Genomic DNA, 19,851 nt, shown 5'->3' on the forward strand with positions numbered 1-19,851 from the left:
AAATAACTTTTCTAAATTTCTTTTTGAAATCTTTTGTATTTTTCTATGCACTTACAGTTAAACATTTTAGTCATTATTACTGTCTGTGATTTTAAAACCAGTTACCTTAGAGTGAAACTAAAGTATGGTTTATAAAATAAAATATGTATGTATGTCTTAATGGTCTAAGGTTATCAGTGGTGTACCCCAAGGTTCAGTGTTGAGACCCTTACTTTTTAATATCTTTATAAATGATATAGGGTCTGGGATTAAAATTACCATTTCTGTCTTTGCAGATGACACTAAGCTATGCAATGGAATAAAGTCCTTACAGAATGTCTCCAATTTACAAGCCAACCTCAATGCAATGTCTATTTGAGCAACTAAGTGGCAAATGAGGTTTAATGTTGATAAATGTAAAGTTATGCACTTGGGGGTTAAGAATATGCATGCATCATACATACTAGGGGGGGAATAATTAGGAGAATCAATAGTTGAGAAGGATCTGGGGGTTTTGGTAGAACATAAGCTCAATAATAGCATGCAATGCCAGGCTGCGTTTTCCAAAGTCCTTTCTTGTATTAAGAGAGGTATGGACTCCAGAGATAGAGATATCATTTTGACCTTGTACAAATCATTAGTAAGACCTCATCTGGAATATGCAGTTCAGTTTTGGGCACCAGTTCTCAAAAAGGATATCGGGGAACTGGAGAAAGTACAGAGAAGGGCAACCAAACTGATAAGAGGCATGGAGGACCTCAGCTATGAGGAAAGATTAAAGGAACTGAATTTATTCCTTCCAGTAGGGTGATTAAGGGGGGATATGATCAACATGTACAAATACATAAGTGGTCCATATAGTGAACTTGGTGTTGAGTTATTCACTTTACGGTCATCACAGAGGACAAGGGGGCACTCTTTAAGTTTAGAGGAAAAAAGATTCCAGCTCCAAATACGGAAAGGTTTCTTCACAGTAAGAGCTGTAAAAATGTGGAATGGGCTCCCTCCAGAGGTGGTTCTGGCCAGCTCAGTAGATTGCTTTAAAAAAAAGCCTGGATTCTTTCCTAAATGTACATAATATAACTGTGTACTGACATTTATAGGGAATAGTTGATCCAGGGAAAATCAGATTGCCTCTCGGGGGATCAGGAAGGAATTTTTTCCCCTGCTATAGCAAATTGGATCATGCTTTGCTGGGGTTTTTTCGCCTTCCTCTGGATCAACTGTGGGTATAGTTACATAGTAGGCGAGGTTGAAAAAAGACACAAGTCCATCAAGTCAAACCTATATGTGTGATTTTATGTCAGTATTACATTGTAAATCCCTGTATGTTGTTGTTCAGGTGCCTAATAGTTTTTTGAAATTATCAATGCTCCCCGCTGAAACCACTGACTGTGGAAGAGGACTGTGTATTTTTTTGGTTGAACTAGATGGACTTGTGTCTTTTTTCAACCTAACTACAGTATGTAACTATATTCCTAACTCTAACTCCTCTATTGCTGCCAGCTTTCTTTCAGGCTTCATTTCCACTAGTGTGACATGTCATGGGACTTTGGACACAAAGTCGCATGACAAGTCACAGCCCATTGATTTCAATGGCACCCGTTCCAATCTATGCGGCTTAACCGGTTCCCGACTGGCGCACGATGATGTACGTCGGCAGAATGGCACGGCTGGGCAAATGGGCGTACCCGTACGTCCCTTTGAATTTGCCCGTGCCATTGCGTGCAGGCCTGCCGGGAGCTTCGTGAGTCGGGTCGCGGGTCACGCGGACTCGATCGCCGCGGGAATACCCGCGATCGCCTCACGGAGAGGACGAATGGAGAGATGCTAAAGTAAACAAGCATCTCCCCGTTCTGCCTAGTGACAGTGTCACTGATCTCTGCTCCCTGTGATTGGGAGCAGAGATCAGTGACGTGTCACATGTAGCCACGCCCCCCCACAGTTAGTAACACTCCCCAGGACATACTTAACCCCTCCCTAGCCCCCTAGTGGTTAACCCCTTCACTGCCAGTGTCATTTACACAGGAATCAGTGCATTTGTATAGCACTGATTGCTGTATAAATGACAATGGTCCCAAAAATGTGTCAAAAATGTCCGATGTGTAAATAATAAAAAATAATGCGTTTTTTCAAAATTGTCGCTATTTTTTTTGTTTATAACGCAAAAAATAAAAACTGCAGATGGTGATCAAATACCACCAAAAGAAAGCTCTATTTGTGGGAAAAAAAGGACGTCAAATTTTGTTTGGGAGCCACATCGCACGACCGCGCAATTGTCAGTTAAAGCGACGCAGTGCCGAATCGCAAAATATGCACTGGTCAGGAAGGGGGTAAATTCTTCCGGGGCTGAAGTGGTTAAAGTTGCAGCGACTTTGATCCAGAGAGTGTAAAGTCGGATCAAAGTCGCACTCTAAATCGTGCGACTTTGGAGTTGCACTAGTGGAAACTGAGTCTAAATCTTTTTTGCTGCTGTAATCTGATGACCTGTTAGCGGGTAACAGGTCATGTTCCTTCTCCATGGTCCCACTGTATGTAGGAACACAGCCACTCCCGAGGTGGATGAAGGACTATGGACTGTGAACTATAGGGTTTGCAGCGTGCAAATAGCAGTGCAAATGACTGCAACTAACACACTGCTTGTTCCAAACAAAAACAAGTGAGAGGACAAGGGGAGGTTTTGGAAACTCACGAAGGACGTTAATAAGGAGGCAGAAAAACACAGTAAGAAACAATTTCATTAAAATTAGGCTGCTGGGCCATTAAGTAGTAGATGTGTATGAATTATATTTGGTGAATAAGAACATTTTTTTGTGACATTTAAGCCCTATGTTTTCTTCTACCACTGTAGATCTATTGCTGCAGAAATGCAAATACTTTAGATTTGGTTCCTCCTTGCCTCATCCTCCCACATGGAGCCATTTACAAAAATAAAAACATACAGGAAAATGGAGCAAACACAAATGCAACCTGCCTTACCTTAGCCAGAGTGGTGAATCCTAGATCTGTCAGCTGTGAACATCGAGCTACTTCAAGAATTCTGCAAGTAAAAAAAAAAAAAAAAATGGACATTTATGACTTCTCAAATAAAAATTCTTTAAAATATGCATTTGGGTAAATTACACTTTTACAAGCATTTAAGTGAATGCCTCAGTCCCTTTGCCAACTTTAAATGTATACAGTACAGTTTGAGCCTTCTGCTTAAGCCAGTTGGTTTCAGAAGGCATGAGACATTGACTCACTCACTGGAGAGGCTGTATATCTACTCTTTTCTCATCAATGTGGTGAATCCAGTAGTCATCCTCTACCTGTATTTAAAATGTATATACTGTAGACATTGGTTTCTAGAATATGCAAGTTACTTTTGTGTTATGATGCTGCATTGAATACAGAGGACTAGAGAGACATTTTAGAGAGATGTGTAATAACCTTTAGGGAGATTGCTTCTACCCATTTGTGTAAAATTAGCCATTCTTTTATATACAACCTCATTTGTTACCTGAGTCGGGGGCAGTTCTGTCCCAGTGCATTAAGAATAGAGTCTGTGATGTTGGAACAGCCAGAGGCGCACAGAGACTGCAGCTTGTGACATCCACGGCAAATTGTGATGAGGCCATCATCCGTTATCTGCTGCTGGAACAAAACCAATATCAAAGAGAACAAGGCAAGCTGCATATTTGCAAGATGAACAAAGGTTGTAAGATATACTCAAGAAATAAAGGTGCCACAATCCATGCACACTATCTTTTTTCCCCATTGATAAAACACTGAAAGTCTATTTACACTATACTTTAATTTATGACAAATAAAAAATAACAACTGAAATCTGACTGACAAAAATAGGGGACATCATCCGTCCACCTCTCCGTCTCAGCCAAAGGAAGCTTTGTATTCATTCATAAAATACAAAGGTACCTGTGAATGGCTGAGCAGTGCTCAGCATGACTATTTTGTACAGTGAGTGGGACGGGAAGTCCCCATCCCACTGCTGGAACACAGCGCATACATACAGCACTCCCTGTTAGTGCAGGAAATGGTATGTTTGGCCCAGCTTAGGGATAATAAGTGTGGAGCTAGGCTTTAAGGTGAAAGGAGGAGACCACCTTGGACATAAAGGAAGTCTTAGGTCTCAGGGCAATCTTATCCTTGTACAACACCAGTAAAGGTTACTAACAAGATAACGCTGCCAACTACGATAATCGCCTAGCAGAAGTGACGGCGACAAGAAAAAGCACCTTGTGACTAAACCCAGCTAAGGACATATCACATGCAAGTTTAATAGGGGGGGGGCTTTTGAAGAGCTGCAAGTACCAGAATGAGATCTCAAGGTGTCACCAGCGAATGTCTAGGAGGAGCTAAATAAGCAACTTCCTTCCTGGCCTTCACCAGGGATTGAGAGACGGAAGGGATGCTTGAAGAAGACAGCCAATGCCAAACTTTGTCCCTTGAGGCTGGGTTCACACTACTGCAAATTGGATGCAGGTTTCCCCGCATCCAATACGCATAGCAAGAGATTGTGACCAGCTCTCTATGGAGCCGATTCACACATCTCGGCAGTGACTCCGGAGTTAATTGCACAGGAGCCATGTGCATCTTTTGGTCCGTTTCAGGTCTAAATTCAGCCAAAATTTCTGGCTGAAATCAGACCTGAAGCGGTGAATGTTGATGCCCCGGACTCCTGCTGTGAGCCACTGCAATGTCCAGTGTGAACCCAGCCTAAGGGTACTCAAGACTAGATGCTGATATAGACCCAACTGGAGAAAAGCCAGGATATGTACCACAGAGTATCTTCTTAGGATGAAACACTGCTCGCACCATGCAAAGTAAGCCTCTGATAAATCTCTGTCCCCAAAGACCTGGGCTTCAACAGTCATATGAGCAAAGCCAGTGACTGAGAAGCAGGATGATAAATCAGGCATTAAGACAGAAAGTCTATGCAACCCGGAAGAGGTAAAGGGGAGTCTGTCAAAAGTAAATGTGACTGAGTACCAAACCGTCTAGTTTGATGCCACAAGAATCACTGAAATGCCCCTCCCCCACTTGATCCTGTGGTAAGGTTGTGGAATGAGATTCAGTGAATAAAATCACTGATCAGGCAAAACTGATCCCACAAAGACACCAGAGCATCTACTGGGAAAGCTTGAGGATCTCCGGACCTGGCTATGAACCTGTTCAGTCTGTTGCTGAACCTGGTTACTAATAAAACCACTTCCAGTGTCCCAACCTACAGCAAAGATCCTGTAAAACACTTACCTTGAACCAGATTCTGATGGCTGAGGAAGTTAGCCTAACAATTTTAATGCCTGGAATGTGTACTGCGGTCAGGGATGGAACATGGTGCTCTGCCCAGATCAGAATCTTTTCCACTTCCTTTTAGGCGGCTCGATTTCTTGTGTCTCTTGTGCTTCCTTGATGGTTGATGTAGGCCATGTCTGTGGCATTGTCTGAATGAACCCACATTTGAAGTCCCTAAAGTGGAGACGTCCAGTGGTGGGAAGACAGCCAAATAGCTCTGAGCTCCAAAATTATTATTGGAAGTTTGGATTTCTCTGCTGATCAGGTCCCCTAAACCAGTCTTTTTCAACCAGGGTGCCTTGATAAATCGCCTAAAAAAATTGCCCAAAAATTGTATACAAACCACAGGTTTTCATTGTGCACCAATACAACCTTCCAGCCACCAGCGACCTAACAACCAATGACATCATCTGTTGATAAGGACTATGGGTGCCTACACAGCATCCTTGTTTGCCCCTCCCCTGCCCCTCTCCTTAGCACTGGGGTTACATTAGCTGAGAGATGGAGAAAAACCTGAGGGAGTACCAGTGTGCAAAGGTGGATGTGCTTTGGAAGAATAAATCCCCTCTAATGTTGGGTGTACTACGTGTGTGTCATGTAAAACTATTAGTTTAGTTTTTTATTTACATTTTTGGAATGGGGTGCCTTGAAAGTGTACAGAACAGACTAAAAAAAAAAAAAAAAAAAAGTTTAGACATGCTGCCCTGAACCACCAACATTCAAAGGACTTCCTCTGCATCCTGACAGACTTGCATCCGTGGTAAGAATCTTTAGGCTCCATGCACACTTGCTTAAAAAAAACGTTGCTTCTCCTGGAGTTGTGTTCTGCCTGTAGAAGCAGCTGGATGTTATTCTACGTGTCCATGCACATTAGGACGTTAAGAGGCATCTTTTGAGTTTAACGTTTAGAGGCAGAAAAAAAAACTCTTCTGGTTTGCGTTCCTGATTGAAGTTCACAGGCAGAAAAAACTTAAAACTTTTCTAAACTCGCCTAGACTCTATATGAGCATTTTTTACTCCCAAGAGAACAGAGGTTTTTTTAAGTCCAGTGTGCATGGAGCCTTAAAGTCAATAGGAGAAATTACTTCTCGCACTCAAACGTCAGATTGGAGATCTGCCAAGTCAGGGTGAGGCGGGCAGAAGGAGACATGACGCATGGTTTTGTCCAGAAACTGACAGAGTCTGCTTGTCCCACTTAAACAGGATGTGGAGTTGCAGCGGCCTGGACTGGAAATGGCCATAAGATACTGCTTCGCATAAGGCTACCATTACTAGAACCCTCGAGTACTTGGGAGGTGACATCTGGATAGGAGCAACTGAGCTCAAGAGTGAAGGGTCGTAATCTTTTCCCAACTAAAAAAAGACCTGGGTCCGGGACATGTCCAGAATCAGTATTAGTATAAGTATTGCAGAGTGTAAGTTTGATCCAATACAGACTTCCAAGGATTTAGGATGCACCTGAAATTCTGCAGAGTCTGCAGTCAGTTGCATGTTGGTATTCACAAAAACAAAAAGAAACGTGTAAGAATGACACAAAACATCCAGCGCTCCTCTGTTCAATGTAATGAAAATTAGTCCATGAATAAACACACTGAGAGTCTGTGGCATAACATCAATTATAACAATAGTAGATGAATGTTAGAGGGGTGGATGAAAAATGGATGAATGAAGAGTGGATGGATGAATGGAATGTGGTTAACTTCTGCAGCTCCCGTAAGATGTGGGCAGGATCACCTCAAAAAGCAGGAAATCGCAAAAAGCAGGGTGCTGAGGTTAATACCAAGCAAAGCAGACCTTTATTAAAAACAGCACACTTGCAGGTCAAAAATCACCAATCCACCAGTGGATAGCAACACAGCAGGTTGAGACACCAGAGCTGAAACCAGCTGAGACCCGCTGAAAGTACACAAAGGCAATGGATGGCTAACAGACATACGGCAGCAAGGGCTCCAAGGCTCTAGCAGATAGTATAGAGGTGTCATTGTCCTGCTGTAAGACCCATGACCTCTGACCGAGACCCAACTTTCTGGGCTCTACACATTGCACCCCAGAATTCTTTAGTAGTCTTCAGATTTCATAATGCCATGCACACGGTCAAGACATCCAGTATCTGACGCAGCAAAGCAACCACAAAACACCAGTGAACCTCCACAATGTTTGACTGTATGGACTGGATTCTTTTCTTTAAAGGCCTCATTTCTTTTTCTGAAAACAGTAGAATGATGGGCTTTACCAAAAAGCTGTAATTTTGTTTAGTCTGTCCACAGCACATTCTCCCAAAAGGATTTTGGCTTCCTCGGGTAAGTTTTGGCAAACTCCAATCTGGCTTTTTTATGTTTCTGTGTCAGCGGTGGGGTCCTCCTGGGTCTCCTACCATAGCGTCCCTTTTCATTCAGATGGCGACATATAGTGCGAGCTGATGCAGTTGTACCCTGTGCCTAAAGGTCAGCTTGAAATTGTCTGGAAGTTGATCAAAGTTCTTTTCCACCATTCCAACAATTCTTCGTTGCAGTATTTGAATTTTTCTCTATTGTCCATGCCTATTAGCTACAGTAAACTATAACAATGTTGTGCACAGTGGACACATGAACATTAGGATCTCTGGAGAGAGAGGTGCGCATGCGCGGGACTGCCGGGAAGAAGCTCTAACCGAGAGCTCCGCACCGCTCCGGCTCTTTGCAGCCCCCTGAGCTTACAGACTGAACGGGACCCTCCCGAAAACGACCCCCTCGCCTCCCGGAAGACCCAGGCACCAATCCGCATGCCGAGTGGCTCACAAAAGAGCGAAGTGAGCCGCCAGCTGGATTTTAACTTGGCGGCCCCTGCATCTTCCAAAATGGCAGCCGCTGCGCCCACACGAGATGGCATGGAGGATCCAGACTCCACTGCGGACCCTCCATCCCCATACCAGCAGCAGAACACCTTGCTGGCAACACCTGTGAGTACCTGCACCCCCTAAGGGATCTCCCCAGCCTCCACCAAATCCTTAATAAACAGGACATTAGGGGATCTCCTCCACACCCCCATGCTGCTCTCCCCCCGGGCCTGGCCGGCTCCCAGCAATCCTCCACTATGCAGCCAATCCAGACCCCTGCCATGCAGCAACTACTTCAGAGCTTCTTTGAAATGCTGGCCGCTCGCACTAACCAAAACACCGCCTGCATCCAAACATTACAAGACCAACTGGAATCTGCACTAGCAAAATTAGATGATTTGGAAAACAGAAGCAGGAGATACAATTTCCGTATAACAGGGATCCCTGAATCGGTCACGGACATACCCAGCACTGTCAAACTCTTCATTAAGGAACTTATACCGGACATCCAGGGACATAGACTCAAACTTGACAGAGCACACAGAGCCCTACAGTGCCCTCGTCAAGATGGCCTCCCGAGGGACATTGTAGTCAAACCCCATTACTACGGCGTTGAAGAGGATGTTACGAGAAAAATCCGCAACTTGGACAACCTCTCCTTTTTAAGGAAACAAGATCCAAATTTTTGCGGATATTTCCCCTACCACCGTCCAGAAGCGGAGATCCCTCAAACCTCTTCTGGAAATTCTCACACAGAATTCCATCAAGTACCGTTGGTCATTCCCTTTCCGCCTCCAGTTCCATTTTAGAGACAAATCATATGGATTCACCAATTTTCATGATGGCGAATGTTTGCTGCTGCAACTAGGACTGATCTCCCAGGAACTAGCTCCTATGCATCCGGCAGCCAAGTCAGGCTCCACCAAGCGACCCCCTCCAGGCAGCCCTCTGACCCCGCTGTGGAACAAACAACTAACAAAGACACTGAGACTCTCACCCTCCAAGATGAGCGACTTTCTCTTTACTCCCGGACGGAAGGTGTTATTCCTATTTTTTGGAAGGGATGTTCATCCCGCTCGTGTGTGTAGTGGGTAGCCCTACACAAATCTGGCTGTTGACGTTCTTGTAAGGCCTTTACCCGCTATATGTTAGGCCCCTTTAGCCCACTCAATGGCAAACTGGGACACCTAACTTTGTTCTGGCCGCCCACCACAGCTGGGATGGACTCTGCCTTACAATAACGGATTTTTTGCACTAAGTTATGCTCTTTGAGCCACCTTTCCCCTAATGTTATGTCTACCACCCTTCCCTCCCTCCCCCTGCAGAGATCCCTGTTCTCTCCAGTTAATATACGGTTTCTTTATGGTTGCCAATTGTTGCCTCGCACCAGAGCGCTCCTCATCATTCCTATCCCTGTGTCGGTCCCACAGTAATTCATTTCCCCATAGGGGGACCTGACGGCCGGAGCGGCCCAACATGCCACCCTCTCTGTTGTGACGCAGAGGGACTAACCCCCCTCTGGTGACACCAGGTAGACAACCCTTTTTGAGGTTGTACCCTCTTCGAGTTCACCCTTAACGGTGGACTTGGACTAGGACTCGGCTTGCCAGTCCTGCAGCTATAATATCTGACTTTGCATATTATTGTCTTGTTCTCATTTCTTGCACTAAATTATTTTCATCTCACACTCTCTATTCCATCCTCTTCTGTCTCTCTTTCTACTTCCCCCATGTCTCCTTCCCAATCCCCTACCTACCTCTTCTTCATCTCCCAGGAACCTTCACGGAGAACTCCCTTCGATCTACAACCTGGGCTCCATCAGATGACCAACTCCTCAAAAGATAATACCCGCTCTGCAAAGGCAGAGGTAAGCTCCCTTCATACATTCTCGCTATCCACCCCTAGTGCCCATGGCTGAATCGAATCACCACCATTTATCGTTAAAGATAGCTTCACATAATACACAGGGGCTTAACTCGCCCTCTAAATGCCAGAAGGCATTTCAAAGTTACCATGCCAGAAGCCTTGATATTGTCCTACTTCAGGAAACCCATTTCCCCGCCAGCTATACCCCTTCCTTCCTCCACCGTAGCTTCCCCACTTTTTAACTGACAAATGCAAACTACAAAAAAAGGGGGGTGGCCATACTCCTTGCGAAAAGAATCCCATTCGTTCACACACACACGGTCAAAGACACTGATGGCAGATATATACTCGTCAAAGGGCTCATTGAGGGGGTAAAGTACTCCATCATCTCCTACTATGCCCATAACCTGGGCCAAGCAGGCTTCTTCGTCTCCATGCTATCAACCCTTTCTCCACATCTGGAAGGCAGAACAATTTTAGGGGGTGATTCCAACATCACATTTGACCATATGCTAGACAAATCTTCTCAAGACAGACCCCACCTCAAAAAACCACCTAAACAGAGCCTCAGTATAGCCCGTCTTCTGCACGATATGGGCCTAATTGACTCCTGGAGGGAACTAAATCCCACAGCCAAGGACTTCACTCACTATTCTGCATCGTACAAAACGTACACCAGAATTGACCACATCTTTATCCCCAACCTGGAGATTCACACAGCGACTCACGCTTCTATACATGAAGTACCTTGGTCAGTTCATTCTTTGGTGACCCTCAGAACCACTAGCTCCCTCTTGCCTCCTGGGCCCCCCCAGTGGCGCCTAAGTAAATCCCTAATCCTAAACTTTTTTTTTTAAATCTCAAAATAAATAAATAAAGATTTGGAGATGGATGGATTTGTAATCTTGAGATTGTCCATGCCTTTCCTCAATTTTTGTTCTCAAATCCTCAGACAATTCTTTGCTGCTCTTTCTCTTTTCCATGCTCCGTGTTGCACACAGAGACACAACTGAATGGTTGAGTACATTTTTCACCATTTTAACTGGTTGCCAGTGTAATTTCTATATTGTCAGCACCTGTTAATTGATACAGGTGAGTTTATTTACAAATTACAGGAGCATCACAAACTTGGAATGCAATTATTTTACAATTTTGAGAATGTATAAACAGTCAAATAGTAAACTGTGCCAGTCATATACTACAAACAGCGCTAATGTTGAGCAAAATATAAATATGTGGCCAACTTCACAAAAAAGTCCTTAGAAGCAGTGAAGAATTATACAGCGGTTCAGAGAGTGTTCATAGGTGATCCTAAAGAATATCACAGTGTGCACCTTCCACCGGTCAATCCAATTCCACCATGTGAGAACACACTCCCCTCAGGGGGTTAAACTCACCAGAGCTAAAAGATAAACAAGCCTCCAAAAGGAAGAAAGCCTCTGAGCTATAAACTGCAAACAGCACTGTTCCAGGAGATTACCAGATGATAAGGGCTCCAAGAAGAATCATAAACAGAAGAGAGCACACATAGCGTAATCTCAGTTACTGATAAAAACCCATCTCACCACAAAACCCCCATACATATATATGTACAACAATAAAGCAGTCAATAGAGCACTGAAAGTGTAAGCGCTGTGCACTTCACCGCTTACGCCATCCGATAGTTCCGTCTGTGTAACCAAGGAGCCCCTTAGGAATATTTTTTAACCACATAAGGGGTATGGCCACTATTAATGAGCAGTAGGCTTGAAGTACACTTTAGTTCCCAACCTATCCCATGTCTAAAAATACTGACATCTAAAAAATGTATGTCACTTTCACTAGTCAACTTAATATTATTCGTATTGGAATTTAATTCACTTAAGAATTCCTGCAAAGTGTCAATTGAACCCTCCCAAATAAAAAAACAGGTCATCAATATATCTTTTGTATAATAGGGAACTAAATTGGGAACTAAAGTGTACTTCAAGCCTACTGATTCTAATAGTTACCTGCCCATTAATAGTGGCCATCACCCTATGTAGTTAAAAAATATTCCTAAGGGGCAAATCACTAGGGTGAAAAGGAACTGTTCTAACAAAGCAGATTTCATATCACAAGCTCAAATTATAAAGAAGAAATTTATTGAAAAAGGTTATTATGAAGAGGCGTTGGATTCCATCATTCAGGAGTTGGCTATGCTACCTAGGGATGTCTTTTTGGAGGAAGTTCGCCCTATCCCGAAGAGAGAAAGTCAAGAGTGGAGCTTCATTTCGGGTTTTCATTCTCAATACAGAGAGGTGGAAGATATCTTTGCCACCCACTGGCACGTTCTACTTATGGACAAGGCGTTGCATTCAGTATTACCCTGTAAACCAGGGTTTATTTACAGAAAGTCGTTGAGCTTTGCTGATAAAATAGTAAGGAAAGTGCTAGATCCTCCTGCTAGGCCCTCTACCTTCTGGGATAGAGATGGCTTTTTCTGTTGCAGGAAATGTCGGGCTTGCAGGGAAGTAAATAGGCCATTGAGGGCCCTTGAGAGATTTATATCAACTTCTAATAATAAAGAATTTACCAAAGAATTTATTACACGCAACACTTCATATGTGGTCTATGCTCTGCAATGTCCGTGTGGTCTCATTTACATAGGACGCACTAAGAGACTTCTGAAAATCAGAATTGCAGAGCATATAGCTAATATAAAAATAGGTTTTAAAGACCACAATGTATCACTCCATTTTAAATTGATGCACAATCAGGACCCCTCTGGTCTGAAATTTTGGGGCATAGATCATTTAAAACCAGAGTGGAGGGGCTCTAATCTGGTTAGGGACCTATCCAAGAGAGAGACCCAATGGATTTTTTTGGTAGACACTTTATCACCAAAGGGGTTAAATGTCAACCTAGACATCAACTGCTTCATAAGTGACTACTAACTATGCATAATACATAGAAAGGGGTATCATCCGAGTAATGTTTACACAATGATTTTTTATAACATTTTTATATACATTTTATATATGTATTTTGCATGTATGTTTTTATATATGTTTTTATATATATGTTTTTTTCTTTTAATTCGTAAGAGGTTCTTAGAAATCATTATGTCTTTTATCTTATTGGCTTAATTTTAGTATTATAGTCACACCAAGATCTAGTATGATTGTGTCAATGACATTATGATTAAGAATATATCATGTACTGTATAATACAACATAATGATGTATGATTGAACATTTGAGGTCATGGGACGGTATGGAGGGTTGGTTTATAACCATCTCAGCCTCTGTATTATCTGTCATTTTGGATATATTTTGGATATATTTGCTGTTCTTATGTAAACAGTGCAGTGGGGCTTTTTGTGTCTCTCCTCCTCCTGTAGGATGCCATCATTGTTTACTTTAACCGTAGCAACTTGAGCCTGTCGTCATGCTGAATGCGCTCTGATTGGCTATGGGGGTCTGGGGCGGGAAAATATAAGCCTGTCTGTTTGTCGTGGAGGCATGTCCTTTGTTGAAGTCAGGATATGACGAAACGCGTCAGAGCGTGACCTACACGACGCCGGAAGTGACCTGTGCGCTCCACCGCTGTTGGATCCGGAACAAGGAAGTGAGTGCCATCGCTCCTTGGTTACACAAGCGGAACTATCGGATGGCTTTACGGTGAAGTGCACAGCGCTTACACTTTCAATGCTCTATTGACTGCTTTATTGTTGTACGTATATATGTATGGGGGTTTTGGGGTGAGATGGGTTTTTATCAATAAACGAGATTAGGATATGTGTGCTCTCTTCTGTTTATGATTCTTCTTAGAGCCCTTATCAGCTGGTAATCTCCTGGAACTGTGCTATTTGCAGTTTATGGCTCAGAGGCTTTCTTCCCTTGGAGGCTTGTTTATCTTTTAGCTCTGGTGAGTTTAACCCCCTGAGGGGATTGTGTTCTCACATGGTGGAATTGGATTGACCGGTGGAAGGTGCACACTGTGACATTCTTTAGGATCACCTATGAACACTCTCTGAACCACTGTATTATTCTTCACTGCTCCTAAGGACTTTTTTGTGAAGTTGGCCACATATTTATTTATATTTTGCTCAACATTAGCGCTGTTTGACTGTCATAGTTTACTATTTGACTGTTTATACGTTTTTTTATACTATTTTTGTATTCTATTGTTTTAAACGGCTGCTTAGTTAAGTCCCCATCCATTTGTTTGTATAAACTAATTGGGTGTTTCGGGGTTTTTTTACACAGGTTCTGTTATTACCCATCTTGGTAACCAGGAGCAGTAATTATTTTCTTTGGCGCTGAGCGGTGTATTATAGGCCTTAATTATACACCTTTGTTTTAATTTTGAGAATGTGCCAATGATTTTGTCCAGTCCATTTTTGGAGTTTTGCATGAAATGTGTCAGGCTCTTTGTCTCTCCACTTTTTTGTGACATACCAATACAAACAAAAGAAATAAACATGAGAATGCCTAAACATTTGTATTTGCAACATTTTTTTTGCCGAGCATTCTAGTATTGCAGTTTAGAAATGTTACCAGTAGAGTTGGGCGAAGTGTTCGGGCCAAGTGTCCGTTTAGGTGTTGGCCGAACACCCAAATTTTTGGGGCGCTCAGCAGGATGTTAGCCCGCCAGGCACACAGTGAATAGCTGCCGATTGTTAAGAAGCTGGCCGGTAGGCCGGCCGCCGTGTCCTTAACAACTGATAAGTCATTAGCTGTCAGCAGACTTGCCTGCTGACAGCTGAATGAAAAAAAAAAACAAAACAAAAAAACCCCACACCATTATAAAAAAAAAAGGTGTGGGTCCCCCCCAAAATCCACTCCTTTATTATGATAAATTTATAGGTGTCCTGTTTTTTCCTGCTTCCCCCTCCATCTGTGGAGGAGAGCCACCCATCTGTGACCATTCGTAAGCCCCATGGGTCAGCCTTGTTTTCCTTTGACGCGTAGGCAGGGATGACGGTGTAACGGAGTCCAGCATCAGAAGTGGGGGACTCTTTTGGTTCTTCCATTGCTTTTAAGATTAAGTTAAATGAGTATACATGGCACCAAGGGTAAATATCAAGTGATTATCATGAAATATTTATACCAAACAACATATAAAGAATATATGATCACTTTTTCTTTGATGCCCTTACAGAGCTTAAAGGACCCCCTGAGGAAGACAATGACCTTATAAACGTCGAAATGCATTGGGTTCTTCTCTATCATTGGCAAGCACTATCATAATCATAAGTGATATTGTTTGGAGTGGTAGTATACATACACTCCCTGTAATCAACCATGTGATAACTTATTTGCTCGATTTGCACATGTACCCAATATGTCTTGTTATATGTGAAACCGGAGCTCATATTTTTAAATTCCTGTATTCTCTAAATTATTATTATACCCGGCCCTTATCTGAGCATGCAGCCTGTCAGGCCACATGCCCTCAACATGGGGACAAGGTGCCTTGGGTGGGGGGGGCTACCCCCCGCCCCAAAGCACCTTGTCCCCATGTTGAAGGGGACAAGGGCCTCTTCCCCACAACGTTGGGCGGTGATTGTGGGGGTTCGCAGGCAGGAGGCTTATCGGAATCTGGAAGCCCCCTTAAACAATATCCCACCCCCTCCATGTGAATGAGTATGGGGTACATTGTTCCCCTATTCATTCACCAAAAAAAAAAAAAAAGTGTCAAAACGAAATAAAACAAAAAAAAAACAAAAACATTTTTTTGAGCATTCCTTTATTAAAAATAAAAAAAACATTGTCCCCCGACGTAGATCCATCATCAAGCACAAAGCCCGCCGCACCTCGGAAAAAAAAAACTCTGCCTGCAACAAAGGCTACCTGCTGACTGCTGCCTGTTCCACCATCTGACAGCTCTTAAATAGGTAAGGGGCGGGGACACTTAGTAACATCACCTGGTGGCACCACCCTCTATGCGACACTACCGACCCAGCATGCACCTGTCGGTGACGTCACAAGGTTGCAGTGCCGCCAGGTGACATCACCAGGTGGCTCCACCCATTTAGGACCTGTCAGGTGGCAGAGCACGCAGTCAGCAGTTAGCCTTTGTCACAGGCAGAGCTTTTTTCGTGTCCGGCAGGCGTAGTGATTGACAATGTATGTAAATCGAGGGACATTGTTTTTTATTTTTAATAAAGGAATTTTAAAAAACTGTGTTTTTATTTATTTTTCACACTTTTTTTGGGTGAATGAGTAGGGGTAAAATGTACCCCATACTCATTTACATTGGGGGGGGCAGGATCTGGGTGCCACCTTGCTAAAGGGGGCTCCCAGATTCCAATAAGCCCCCTGCCCGCAGACCCCTACAACCACCACTCAGGGTTGTGGGGAAGAGGCCCTCATCCTCATCAACAAGGTGCCCCAAAGCACCCCCATGTTGATGGTATGTTGCCTGGTATGTTGCCTGGTATGGCTCGTCCCCCCCCCTTTTCTGGGCTGCATACTCGGATAAGGGTCTGACATGGATTGGGGGGGGGGGGGACACCCACGCGGTTTTTTGTTTTTTTTTTAATTTTGGCGTGGTACTCCCCTTATAATCAATATGATCTCAGGCTTCCCAGCAAAAGAACGGCAGTGTTTACATCTGTCGGCACCGGAAGTGACATCATATCGCTTCTGGCCTCCGAAGGTCATAGAGATGGCTGGGGATAATCTGGTCCGCGGTCAGCTCTATGGTAAACCACTGCAGCTGGCGGCTTCATTCTCCGGCTCCCCGATTTCACAGGCGAGCCAGAAGAAGCACCAAAGGGGGGTGGGAGGCGAAGATTTCCTCCCGCAGCCTGTAAAAGCAGTCAAGTGGCTAAACAGGCGCTATGAGTGCTTTTACTTTGCAGGGAATCGTCTGCTGAAAAAAAAAAAGATATCTGAATGATGCATGTGGGTGGGAAGTGGTTAATTAAGTAGTTCCAAGCCCTCTTGACATAATTTCCTGTTAGCCTGTATAAATATTCTCCTTTCTGGTTACTAGGTGACTTTGAAAAAGCGGCAAGACATTGCAACTGTTTTGCTTGTGGTTCAAGCCTCCTTCCTGTGAGCATGGTGTCATCCTCCCAGCCTTTTGCCGTTTCTGTGAGGTCATTTCCTGTCTGACCGTGCGTCCCTTCCTGCGCACAAGTTTGTTGGAATCTGCTGTACAACCTTTCCACACTGAAAATCATCTCTCCACCTGCTCCTTGGAGTCATCTGTTAATCCAGCGATTCTCCTGGTGCCTAAGACTGGTATGCTATTACTGTCATCTTTCATGTCACAGTGAGCTTTTTATCACAGCATCATTTATTTTTAAGAGCCATTTCATTATGTGCTCAATAAACCTTTTTTTATGGACCCTGTGGATACATGCCTTATTTCATTAACTATTTATATAGAAACATATATCAGTCTATCCAGCTAAACTTATTAACTATGCTTTAGTACTATTGACCACCTACCAACAGCGCTCTTGTTTGTGTGTTTTTCTTTCTCTCCTAATTACCTGCTGGAGCTTTGGAGCCCTTGCTGCTGCATGCCTGGCAGCCATTCATTGCCTCTGTGTACCTTCAGCTGATCCGCTCTGGTGTGTCAACCTGCTGTGTTACTATCCACTGGTGGATTGGTGATTTTTGACATGAAAGTGTGCTACTTTTAATCAAGGTGTTTTTTGCTTGGTATTGCTTGGTGTATTAACCTCAGCCCCCTGCTTTTTGCAATTTCCTGCATGGTGGTATTCAAAGCCTAGATTGAATGATTCTTGAATCGCAGGTAGTCCACAATGTGGACACCCTGAGAGCAAAAAGGAGGCAGAACAGGGGCCAAGACTTCTGTGAAGACCCAAGGAGTAGAGGACAAGCCAAATGGCATGGTCACAAACAGAAAACGACAGTCTCCTACCGCAAAACGTAAAAACAAATCCCCCTGTTGCAGGTATGCAATGAGTGACCTGGCTGATTCCATACAAATCTTTTGGATCCTAAAGAAGACATTCAGGCACTTCAGAACCAGGAGAGCAAGAATGCTGCCCTTGACTTTCAGAACTGTGAACAGGTTGGAGAAAAACCTCTTCCCCTGCAGGCACAGAAATAATTACCAGTGAGGTGAACAATTTCTGAAAAGCAGCATGCAAATGCTTCAGCGGCTGCAGAGAAGGCAGATTTAAAGGAATAAATCAGGAAAGAGGGAGAGAGCGAAACTTCAGTCTGTACCCCCTGTGGAGCATATCCCTGACTCAGAGATTCAGAATGTCTTGAATCCAGGCGACTGTGAATGCCGACAGATGTCCCCCAACTTGAAGTGGGTTTGTCTCATCACTGAAAGGGGGGCTTGGAGCCAGGCTAAACTGGCTTGGGAGTCCAGAGCTTGCAGCAAAAGGAGGTGCTGGGCTTAGACTAGGAGGAAGACGTCTGGAAGGGACGAAAGGAATTTTTTCTAAACCCAGAAGAGAAGGATTTCTTTTGGCAAAAGCGTGCTCTTTCCACTAGTGACTTCCTTAATAAAAAGGAGTCTAGATGTTCACCGAACAGATGTTAACCAACAAATTGCAAAAGCTCCAATTGCTTTTTACAGGCTGGTTCAGCAGGCCAAATATTTGGTCCAAACAAACTATTTAAAGTTAAATTAAACCTGTGGTCTTAATAGCACAGAGTTTTTGTTATATGAACACAGTTATCCATTGAAGGTTAACTCCACTATTTTCACTATGTCACACCAGTATTTAGGGTGTAACATGTAATGTGATGCAAAAGGGACCACCCCAAACTGGCCTTACCCTGTAATGACAGGCAAGGGATCTCCCCTGCAGCCGCTGGCACTTTTGAAATTTCTGTAGCAGTGCAAGGCTCTGCCCACACAGCTGCATCATTCATTCACAGAGATTTGTAAATGCATGAACTACAAGTCATGTCTTCCACCCCAGCAGATGGAATTTCAATGGAACAGGGATGTGCTAGTCACTGCACTCAAATTCCATGGACACTTCCTCCAGCTCTGTAACTGAAAGCCCACACCTTGGTACGAACAGAGAGCTGGAGAAAGTTGCAGGAGGCTTGCATTTCTCTATTTGATCCACTGATTTGGATCAAAAGCTTTTCAAAAAAACAAATGCATATTTTTCCTGGAAATATATGTGTATTTATTATTATTTGTAGAAAGTGGACTTTATGTTAGGTAGACTAATAAAGCAAGTTTGCACAGAAAACAACTTACTGATGTTTGGTTGCAATGGTTACAATGCAGTAGTGACAACTAGAAGTGTGTGTAGCTATAGTAGGACTTCTTTTCCCGGTTACACCCAGTCAGGTAAAACTGACTGACATACAACTTCTAATATCACTGGTGGAAAACACTCCACTGCCGCCTGAACACTGCTGAAATGAAATTGCTAGTGACAGATCCTGTTGGGCAGCAAGAGGGAGTCTATGGATCAACGAAAAATACATTTTAGCTATTCTCTAGCTGATGACAGAATTGACTGTAGTCCTACCAATGTTTGGCACTGAACTAGAACCATGGCAATCAATCAACAGCTGTGCTTTGTCTATTCACTACAAGATAGCAAAAGAAAACAAATATTTTACCAATTACATTTCTAAGTCAATGATCATGCCCCATTTTTGAGGTAAGTAACAAAATATAAAACTTACGGAACACGCCTGTAGATTTAACGTGACAAGTTCTGGACAGTGTGATCCAATATATTTAAGCGCCTCGTCTTCCAACTATAGGGCAAGGAGATACCGATAGTAAGAAATTTGCATGTCAATCTCCGTATATTAGTTACAGGTACATTTCTAATTATGAAAAAATTCAAGGAATTTCCTAGCAAGGAAACAATATATAATAAACAGAATGTACTTTCAGTGAAAACCACACAATGATCAGTAGATAACAGAAATATTGGTATATAGCTGACTTTATATGTAAATATC

General features: G+C 43.3%; 1 protein-coding gene across 9 annotated transcripts in view; it reads right to left on the reverse strand.

The window, feature by feature from the left end:
• FBXL20 (F-box and leucine rich repeat protein 20) overlaps positions 1–19,851 on the reverse strand; it is a 592,644-nt gene that overhangs the window by 251,541 nt on the left and 321,252 nt on the right. For 7 of the 9 annotated variants that reach the window (XM_073608335.1, XM_073608334.1, XM_073608339.1 and 4 more), the window contains exons 9-11: positions 19,567–19,641; positions 3,479–3,612; positions 2,959–3,019 (exon numbers count right to left, since the gene is read on the reverse strand). In XM_073608335.1, coding sequence (XP_073464436.1) covers positions 2,959–3,019; positions 3,479–3,612; positions 19,567–19,641 — 270 coding nt within the window. The remainder of the gene's footprint in view (positions 1–2,958; positions 3,020–3,478; positions 3,613–19,566; positions 19,642–19,851) is intronic. The other 2 variants (XM_073608333.1, XM_073608331.1) reach the window with 1 other exon arrangement.

Source organism: Aquarana catesbeiana, linkage group LG12 (assembly GCF_042186555.1).
Source record: "Aquarana catesbeiana isolate 2022-GZ linkage group LG12, ASM4218655v1, whole genome shotgun sequence".
In the NCBI taxonomy this organism is placed as follows: Eukaryota; Metazoa; Chordata; class Amphibia; order Anura; family Ranidae; genus Aquarana; species Aquarana catesbeiana.